Source organism: Brachyhypopomus gauderio, chromosome 14, assembly GCF_052324685.1.
Source record: "Brachyhypopomus gauderio isolate BG-103 chromosome 14, BGAUD_0.2, whole genome shotgun sequence".
Taxonomy (NCBI): domain Eukaryota; kingdom Metazoa; phylum Chordata; class Actinopteri; order Gymnotiformes; family Hypopomidae; genus Brachyhypopomus; species Brachyhypopomus gauderio.
This window is the reverse complement of record NC_135224.1, coordinates 17,162,402-17,172,903: the sequence shown is the minus strand read 5'-3', so window position 1 is coordinate 17,172,903 and position 10,502 is coordinate 17,162,402. Positions and strand designations below refer to the sequence as shown.

The 10,502-nt window shown below is 41.5% G+C and overlaps 1 protein-coding gene across 1 annotated transcript; it reads right to left on the bottom strand.

Moving 5' to 3' along the window:
* Positions 1-2,434: 2,434 nt before the first annotated feature.
* On the bottom strand, positions 2,435-4,888 carry LOC143474579 (serine/threonine-protein kinase pim-3-like). Its single transcript, XM_076972087.1, has 6 exons — positions 4,250-4,888; positions 4,045-4,139; positions 3,651-3,701; positions 3,006-3,384; positions 2,718-2,894; positions 2,435-2,475 (listed from the first exon to the last, which is right to left on the bottom strand). Exons 1-6 carry the CDS (start codon positions 4,293-4,295, stop codon positions 2,435-2,437), a joined length of 789 nt encoding a protein of 262 aa, XP_076828202.1. The 5' UTR covers positions 4,296-4,888.
* Between the last annotated feature and the right edge of the window lie 5,614 nt (positions 4,889-10,502).

Sequence of the window (10,502 nt, the reverse complement as noted above, 5' to 3'; positions counted from 1 at the left end):
GTTTAATCACTTTACCTACGTGTCATCTACGTCTATAGGCAAAAGCATTTCTTCATTGCAAAGCATTTAATCATTATCAACACCATCAGCATGTGTTAGCGAAAGCATTTCTTCATTGCAAAGCATGGGAACAGTTTGTCTTACCTGACCCTTCCGGATCGTCACCAGTCAACCCCTGGGTTGCCAACTTTTGAAGATCGCTTTGCTTGGCTAGGTATGTTTGATGCGCTTCTTTTTCTTGCTTCTGTGTCCTCTGGTTACTCACCCTCTTTAGCTGGATTTCTGCATGTGTCCACTTTGTGTTGGTCAGACGTCTGTTTTCAGCTGGCCAGTCCATTCAGCCACATCTATTTCCAGCTTAAGGCACAGAAGACGTCGCAACTCATGTGATGTCGGTCTGAACTCACGGCAAAACAACTCCAGTTCATCCGCAAACCTGCAACCCCCCACGTCCTTGGGGTGTCCGGATTGCTTTATGATTTTCTGTGAGTCCGTTAAAGTCCATGTTCTCATAACCAGCATAGGCTCGTCCTGCCCCGCCACCTCCACCATTGGGCACGTCACCTGATCGTTGGTTGTTGCCAGAACCATCGACCACTCCTCTGGAGGCGGGGGCAGGGACGATTCGCTGTCGCAGACCATCAGTTCTCGGCTTGGCCAGTCTGTCGCATCCTGCACGTCACGTGATCCCGTGTGCGACGCCACTGGGCTGACCGGGTGCTTCGGAGGAGGAAGAGGTTTCGCTGGTCTTGGGGTTGCGTCGTTGGAGGGAGGAGGTGGGGCTGTTGGGACAGGTCGGGGTCACCTGGGACGTCTGTTCAGGTCTGGATCTGCAACACACTTGACAGACTTGAGATTTTGAAACTCGTGTTGAATCTTCTATTTGGTTTTTAACCCATTAAATTGACAGTTTGAGCAGAAAGATGAATATTAGTGGCCTGCTGGAGGTGATTTTGCAGGGCTCTGGCACCTGCTCCTCCTGTTCCTCTTTGCACAAAGGAGGAGTTAGTGGTCTTGCTGCTGGGTTGTTGCCCTCCTACGTCCCCCTCTATGTCTCCTGGTATCTGCTCCATGATCTGGACACTGTGCTGACAGACACAGCAAACCTTCTTTCCCCAGCTCGCATTCATGTGCCAGCCTGGATGAGCTGCACAACCTGAGCAACTTCTATGGGTTGTAGACACCGCATCATGCTACCTCTATGGTGCGAGAACTAAAGTGACCAAAACATCAGCCAGAAAGGATGGGAACAGAGAAAAGGTCTGCAGAACCACTCTTATAAGAGGCGTCTTGCTAATTGCCTCTCATTTCTACCTGTTGTCTGTTCCATTTGCACAACAGCAGCTGAAATTGATTCAGTGTTGCTTCCTAACTGAATAGGTTGGTTTCACCAAAGTGTGGTTGACTTGGAGTTACATTGTGATGTTTAAGTGTTCCCTTTATGTGTTCCCAAATGTCTTGGTCCTCCCGAGGTTTCTTCCTAATCCCCACCATCATAGGGAGTTTTTCCCTTGCCACTGTCACCTTTGGCTTGCTCATTAGGGATCTGGACCCATACGATTGTAAAGCTGCTTTGTGACAACATGTGTTGTAAAATGCGCTATATAAATAAATTGGACTGACATTTTTTGAACAGTGTATATTATTCATAATAAACTTAATATCACCCAACTTGACATTCACCAAGTGCACGTCAATCTAACACATTAAGAATCTTAGACAATGTCAATTATATTACATTATATATTACCCAACAGTTTCATTTCAGTTTCTAGTAGATCACTTGAAGAATATCCAAGAAGACAGTATTCATTCTGTTTGAGCAATTGCGTAAGTGTTTGTTCTAAAATAAAATCCAAGGCATGGACCACAAACTGCACATTATTTTTTTTTATTTCTGGAAGGCAGGATCTTCACTGTCCCAAACACTCAAGCTGCTCATCCTTCTGATGCTGTCCAGAGGTTTGCTGGTTTATGTGGTCCTCAAAACTGAATCTATGGAATTGGGGGGAAAAAAACCATTTAGAACTCAGAATAAATAGAGGAACAGTACAGATAGTACAATCCTAAATTGCATTTTCGATTAATAAAGTACTACATATAAGCATATACCACTTATAGCATTCAATTGTTATATAGTACACTATGCCTGACCCAGATTTTTCTGGTCCATAAGCAACAACTTGATAAGCTCATCCAATATTACACTGCACCTTGCAATTTAATTTTGCACTGTCCTCTAGTCTCATGCCCAGTACCATTTACCTCTACACTCCCTGTCTAACCTGAATTAGTTCTGAAGTCCTTCTAAAAACCACTCATGTGCAAGAACATCCTCGAGCTCAGGACGTTTTTCAGGGTCCTTTTGCAGACACCATGTTATCAGATGGCGGCACTCTGTGTGTGTAGCAACGAGATTAGTTGAGCAAGAAAATCAGTTACCATCTGAAACTTCTGATCTGACTGTTCTAATGGCTTATTCAATGTTTTTAAAATGACAGAACTGTACAGAATCCTCCATCACTAACAAAAAAGACTGAACAAGTCTTTTTATAATTTTAAGACGGTTACAAAATGTTGTATTGCCAATTCTCCATTCTTCATTAGTCCATTTTATCAATCTGTGGTATTACATTACCAGATGAAATAATTACATAAATGATCATTTTGCAATTTAGACTTTCTAGTTATCTTAAAAGATGCTTCTGCCTTTTCACCTCTGGATGGGTTTCCCTTGAAGCACGGGTCTGCCTCAACAATATCCTCCTCTTTCTCAAAGGGCACATGTCCACAGATAATACTGAAGAGGAGCACACCCAGACTCCAGATGGTGGCTTGACGGCCCTCATACGTCCCGTCAACCAGCCATTCAGGTGGGCGGTATACCTCAGTGCCTGAGACAACGAGAGAGAATCATCAGTAACAAAATAAAAAGTTTATAATAGTCTCTAATTTGATCCCATTTTTTAACTTGAGGTGCACATTTCATTCCTATGGTGAATAACCTTTAAAGAGCCTGTATGGTCCGGTCGTAAGTAGATCGCCACAGCCAAAGTCGATCAACTTGACATCAAGGGTGTCGGTGTTGACCAGAAGGTTTTCTTCCTTGACGTCCCTATGCAGAACTCCACGGTCACGGCAGTGAAGGACAGCCTGAACCACCTGACGCATGATCAGTCGTGCCTGTGGCTCAGGTAGTTGGTATTGGTGCAAGTCCAAGAAATCAAACAGGTCCATGCACGGGATGGGTCGCTCCAGAATCAAGATGAAGCAGTCCTCGCACTCAAACCATTCTAGGAGCTCCACAATATGCTCACAACGAGGTGGCTTACACACCATCTCCATTAAAGCCACCTCTAGGGGGAGACTGCGAGTTTCGCCAGGCTAAAATTAAGGAACTCATGGTTAGTATGGGTTTGAAGTTTTATAGTGGAATTATGGTTAGCAGGTTAACATGAAAGGGATCTGAATTGGTACCAATCATTAGATGAAACCTGAATCTAAAAAGTGAACTGTTTTCCATTTGTGTTGGGAGGAGTCACTGAATGGAAAATTAACAGCTTTGCGTTTATAGTCCCTTTGCAGTTTTACCCATCTAAAAAGTTCCAGACATTGTTGCAATATTACGTAAGTAAAGATATTGGACTTACAACAGTGATGAACTCCTCTTTGTCAGACTTTGGCACAAATTTAATGGCGATCTGGTCACATGAAAAACACAGCAAGTGAAGTTGTTTACACAAAACAGCCAATACATTTAACATATCTAAGGGCTTGCAGATGGTAGCCACAGCTTCTCGGGTAACTCATAAATCTGGAGTCTGATAAATACTCATCCACAGATTGTCAAGCTTATCACATTGTATAATCAGGATCTTTCAAAAAGTGGAAAAAGGTCAAGGCACATTAAACTTGACCACTTGATTGCCATGTGAATAACAAAGGCTCTCTATGGAAAACTCATAGCTCCTTCAAAGTTCTTATCACAATCTAAAATAGAAATTAGGTCCCACAATCATTCTTGTATTGTGTGCTGATGCTCACCTGTTTTCCATCAGCATCGCGGACTCCTGCATACACTGCGCCGCATCCTCCTGTGCCCAGGAGATCTCCCAAAGTGTAGCGTGAAGCGAAGCTCTCTACATGAAACAAAAAAAGTTACATCCTTGTACAACATAAGATTCAGTCAAAAAAAATTCAGCAGGTGTAAAATGCTGGTAGTGTTGAGGGCGTTACTCTATAGACAGACCTAGGCACTCCTCCTCTCTCTTCCTCTTCCTCGCCTGCGTCTCCATGGGGTGGGGTGCCAAGTCTTGAGGAGCATCCCCTGTCCTCTTCCTACTCTGCCTCAGGGGTTCCTCTTCTCTCCCTCGCTTTGCAGAGGAGCGGGACGCCGCCACGGGACCTTCAGTCGGGGCAGAGCGCTTCCTCCTCTTCTTTTTCTCACTGGGCCACGAGGTGTGTGTGGACTTTTCACCACATCCAACGGGCACCAAAACTGTGATGTCCTCTTTGTCCCCTTCACTCTTGATCTTTCTGCTCCTGGGACTTGGTGTGCCAGAGTTGGAAGAGGCTCTGCTTATAGTGGCCTTGCAGTCCCTGCACCTGGAGGGTCCAGGCACCACAGAGTTCTGCCTGAACTGGGCCACTTTCCTGGGCTTGCTCCCCTTGCCCTCAGCTAAAATGAAGAGAACACAATGTTTTTGTAACCTTTAAGTAACATTAGGATTATTTTAACATTAGCCATATAACATAATATTAGCAACATAATGCATCATTTATATTGGGGGTCTTTTATTTCGACATTGGGGGGGGGTGTTTTGTGGAGTGGCGAGATTACAGCTCGCGTTGTGTTCGGTGGATTGCTCCTACTTGCGAGGTGGATTTTAAAAAGTTAAAAGTCCCATCCATTGGCTCTATTGTGAAATTTTGTTGAATACGTCCTTTTTTCGGAAGCTAGAGTTTATTTTAAACTCCCATGCCTTTCACTACTAAGACTCCAGATAATTATTTATCATAATTATATATATAAGCAAATATAGTGTGTGTATCGTTATTTGTAGTAGTAATTGCGATCGCAAGATACATGCAAGATAGGATGTGTTAGCTCACTGGAAGTGGAAATTACCCAACACAATTTAGTTTGTATAGACCACTAACAGGCGGACGGTGGTCCGGATCCGGACCCGAACGCAGTCCTGTAAGGACCCATAATAAATTGTTAAAAATATTTTTTTATTTTGACGGGAGAATTAATTTTAAACCGGAGCATTTATTTCAGGGCTATTGAAAAAAACACTCCGTCGAGTGTTACGTTCGCCACCCCCAACAAATCACGTTTAATGCGACCCGCCGAACGTGTCTAAATTATAGTAAAATCGTCATTCATTTCCCCTTTTCACCCTCTCATTTGCAATATCCTCGTTTCCCCCAATATATAGCGCATTAGTCCAGACACATTGACCTGTTGGAGTGGAACTTTCCTGCTGCCGTTTTGCCCTTCGGTAAAAATGAGCGGAGCAAAGAAAAGAAAAGTGGACACGGAGTGCCGAGTGTTTAAAAAAACAAGTGGACAACAAAATATTTTTTCACGGAGGTCCGATCAACGGCTGTATGTCTGACATGCCAAAACGGTTGCAGTTTTCAAAGAGTACAATATCAGCCGTCACTTTGCTACGAAGCGAGCAAGCAGTCAACAGAAGGACAAGCAGCTACTGCTCAGACGTTGGCAGTTTCTCTGCATATGGAAAGTTTGGAGGAGCGTTTTTAAATTAATCACAATGTGCGCATTTACGCACAGCAGCGGTTCAGTAGCTTCATGAACACGCCGCACATCGCTCTCAATTTAAAGAGCCCTTTCTGGTTTCTGCTGCAGGTAGGATATTAATGCAGTCTGTCTCTCAGAACAATCCGTCTATGATTTTGCGGTGTTTACAACGATTAGAAATTACTGAGCTCGAGTATTTCGTTGGGTAATAATATGTTTTGAATGTTGAATGTGTTCCATTTATCTTTGTCCAGTATGTGTTGATTTCATTAGCTTTGCACCTTCAATTGAAATGTATAAAAATAATCAATTTAATTGCGTGTCAAATGCTCCTGACCCGGACAGCGTTAACCACCACACCCCATGATGTACTGGTAAAATAAATTAGTATTAATGGCGCTAATGTCTTCTAACGTTAGCTAGATAATTTAGCAATGCTAACATAGGTTAGTCATGCTTCTCCAAAAAACTTGGGTTAAGTCGGTCTTGGAAAAATGTGCTTATATTTTCTATTCAATAACGTCCTGTAAACCGATACTGAAAAAATAGCGTGACTTACCCTTAGGAGAAAGGGAACGATCCATGTCTTAATCGCTGTGCGTAAATATCTGACCTGACGCGCCTTTTTTTTGATCCTATCGTCGTCTTGCCGGAATATGGTAATGAACTAATGAACCCGAACAGGACTTTGTATACATAGGGTAACTATGGGTAACTGTGATGGTAACTATGGGTAACTGTGACGTCATAATAACATTGCGCCACCCACATGAAGTGTAATATTTAGTATATTAAATATTTTATATTTTTTACTATTATTTGACATTTAACAGAAGGCAGGTGAAATGCTATAACTGATATTTATGAAGCTGTGCACTGTACAGATGGACAAATGTTACCTTTTGTGTTTATTTAACTGTCAGATTCTTGAAGTACCAATAGAACATTACGCATAAGCAGTAATCAAAGCCATATGCTTGCTGTTTCATAATATGCAAGAAAATAAAAAGGTAGTAATATAAAAACCAAAAGTTTATGATGTATAGTGAACTGTACAAGTCAAGAAATGTAACTATGAAGCTAATTCTAGAACCAAATAGATAAATTACTGTTGTATGTAAAGCCAACATGTCAAGTCAATTTATTATTAAATGTATTTTTAATGTAAGCTTTACAAATGCATGGGTCCAGATCCCTAATGGGCAAGCCAGGGCCCACAGTGACAAGGGAAAACTCTATAGCTGGGATTAGGAAGAAACCTTGGGAGGACCAAGACTCCAAAGGGAATGTATCTTCCATTGAGTGGCCCAGCTAGTAGCAGTTCATATTCATATTTCTACCTCTAAGCAGAACAGTCCCTTCAATGTGGTAGTTGACAGCATCAGCACATCCACTGGCAAAGCAAACCATTTCTAGGTGCTTTATGGAATTCTCTTTGTAGAAGTACGTAACCAAGATATAAAATGCAGACCCTCCTATCGTGTTGTGGGTCAATTTGACCCTTTTCAAAGTTTGAAGATGTAGGAAAACTATTTAAAATAATTTTTTCAGTATGAAACTTCTTCTGCTAGGGTTAATTAGTGTAATCAACATATTATATGAAAATTTGCAACCACCCCCTGCATGTTTATATCACATAGATACTGTTCGGGTAAATTTGACCCTTTTTTAAATTTTTGACCCTTTAAAAAAAAAATTTATTTTTATTTTTTTTATTTTTGTGTGTGTATGTGTGTGTTTGTGTGTGTGTATGTGTGTGTGTACAATTGTGTGTGTGTGTTTGAGTGTGTGTGTGTGTGTGTTTGAGTGTGTGTTTGTGTGTGTGTTTGAGTGTGTGTTTGTGTGTGTGTGTGTATGAGAGTGTGTGTTTGTGTATGTGTTTGTGTGTGTGTTTGTGTGTATGTGTGTGTGTATGTGTGTGTGTGTGTATGTTTGTATGAGAGTGTGTGTGTGTGTGTATCCGTGTCTGTGTATGTGTGTGTATGTGTGTCTGTGTGTGTGTGTGTGTGTATGAGAGTGTGTTTGTGTGTATGTGTGTTTGTGTGTGTGTGTGTGTGTGTGTGTGTGTGTGTGTTTTTGTGTGTGTGTATGTGTGTGTGTATGTGTGTGAGTGTGTGTGTGTAAGTGTATGAGAGTGTTTGATCACATTAGTCCCGTACTATCGTCATTACACTGGCTGCCAATTAGATTCCGTATTGACTATAAAATACTTTTATTAACATTTAAAACGCTGCATGGCTTAGCTCCAGACTATCTTAGTGAACTTATTGAACAATATAACCCAGCGCGTTCACTTCGCTCGCAGGACGCAGGGTTATTAACTGTTCCTAGGATCAAAAAGATCACAGCAGGTGGAAGAGCCTTTTCTTTTAAAGCTCCACAATTGTGGAATAATCTTCCTGCCTCTATTCGGGACTCAGACACAGTCTCAATGTTTAAAACTCGATTAACGACCCATCTGTTTAGTTTGGCCTTTGATTAATCTGTTACATAGTTACTACATCTCGTATCTTTTCTCCGAGGTTCACCTGGAGAGTAACATTGCAGTCGGAGCCTACAATACCAGCATCGCTGCTCCGACACGGAATGAAAGCCTGGCGTTCATCAACAGACATTTACAGTGACAATATCAAAACCCAGAACTTTCATTTTTACCTTTACTTAGTCTGATTGTGTGATTTGTGTGTGACTTGTGTATTTGTCTGTATTTTGTGTAATTTGTGTGTTAACGGGCCGCCCAATGGAGGATGGGTTCCCTTTTGAGTCTTGGTTCTCCCGAGGTTTCTTCCTAATCACCACCATCTTAGGGAGTTTTTCCTCGCCACTGTCGCCTTTGGCTTGCTCATTATGGTTCTGGACCCATAGTATTGTTAACCTTTTAAATCCTGTAAAGCGCTTTGTGACAACATGTGTTGTGAAAAGCGCTATACAAATAAACTTTGATTTGATTTGATTTGAGTGTTGTGTGTGTTTGGTATCATAGTTTGAACATGGGAATTTTCACATTTTTATGAAAAATGATCCTAATTGAACCATTACCTGTTACAAGTAAGGAACACCATTGCACTAAATATTGATAGAATAATTAGTAATGTAGTTAGTAATTAAATATTCACACTGTTTGTTAGGATTTTTTTGGTTTCAGACATCTTTTGAACAATTAAACATGCACCAGGGTCAAAGTTACCCTAAACATCACAGCTGTTTTACAAGAATGCACATAATAGGTGGGTTAAATATGTAATATATGTATATAACACATGTAAATATGAATATAGCACACATGATAAGCATGGGCTCCAACAGGCTTATCTATGTCAACATAACTAAAGGGAGGGGCCTGGAGGTGACCACAGACATTGTAGAGTATTTTTTAGGTAAGTGGATGTTTCTATTACGTTATGGAAATGCAACTAGTACAAGGTGCAGCACCCTAACCCTAGGTTTACGGTAGAGCTGTAATGAGGTAGAGAGTTAAAACTAGCTGTGAGACTTGGGCTGTGTTCGAAATAGCCTACTACATACTGCATACTGCACTCAGTATATACTGGAAACTGCATACTGGTCCTCGTAGTAGTATGCAGTAGTTTCCAGTATGCGACAAAAGCAAAGCATACTACAAGGTCACATGAACATAGCGTTGCATGATGGGATGCAGTACACCACGAAGATAGCTCTGTTCGCGTACTGAAATATTTTGCGGAAGTAGTAGGTCATCCGGGGATGTTTTGCATACTGGAAAAATTATTTTTATTCACATACTGCATACTGCAAACTGATTTGGGGACCATGCAGTACGCCAGTAGTATGTAGTAGGCTATTTCGGACACAGCTTCACTCTCTGTACTAGGGCTAGAGGTGAATAAACACATCGGCTGTATCTTTTATGTTCTCCCATTTCTTCTGTCTACATGAACGCATGAATCAAGATGAAACATAACATGGTGTCAGAAGCTTCTGCCAGTGTGCTGAAACGGAGTGAGGTAACAGCATAGAAAGCTAAGGAGAACTTCACGTTGTTCCACTGGAGATAACCTCACACAGAGCAGATATGGAACAGTTCAGCATTAAAGAGAAATTACTCTGAGAGCCCAAGCTTACTTTGACCAAAGCCATTGAATGCCAGGGAGCAGATTAATGTAACGGCTGCCCGGAGAAAGAAGGAGAAATCCATGCTCTAGAAGAGACCTTAAAACACACAAAGCATGGTAAACTGAAGAACACTAAAGTCAAGAGTCAAGTCAAGAGGCTTTTTATTGTCATTACATTTGAGTACAGGTACACAGTGTAACGAAATTATGTTCCTCCGGAACCATGGTGCAACACGAATCAACAATACAATAGAAGACATAAAGTGCCACAGGGTAAGAATACAACGTGCAAAATGTACAACATGGGACAATTTCACAACAGTACCAAAACACTACAATAAATACAACAGACCAGAGACAATTGACAGACATGACAGTGTAGTGCTGGTACAGTGCAATGTTCACTGCAGTCTTTTTGTGCATGTGTAGGGTCAGATCAGTGTTTGGTAGTCTTGAATGCACTCGGTTAAATGATGAAGCTTGGCATGCAACACTGCTCATCAGAGGAGTACTAGTTAACTTCAAGCCTGACACTGGTGCTGATGCAAATGTTTTGCCTCTAGAACAGGTCAGAAAGATGCCAGGAAGTCTGCACTTAAATCTTACAGACATGAAACTGGTTGCTTATGGAGGTGCAAAAATCA

What these genes read in the sequence shown, in the direction of transcription:
- LOC143474579 (XM_076972087.1), bottom strand. Translation starts at nt 4,295, where the DNA reads ATGGAGACGCAGGCGAGGAAGAGGAAGAGAGAGGAGGAGTGCCTAG. An exon ending in AAGAGGAGTTCATCACTGTT is followed by an intron (nt 3,385 to 3,650) that starts GTAAGTCCAATA and finishes CCTTAATTTTAG; the next exon opens with CCTGGCGAAACTCGCAGTCT. An exon ending in ACCATACAGGCTCTTTAAAG is followed by an intron (nt 2,895 to 3,005) that starts GTTATTCACCAT and finishes TCGTTGTCTCAG; the next exon opens with GCACTGAGGTATACCGCCCA.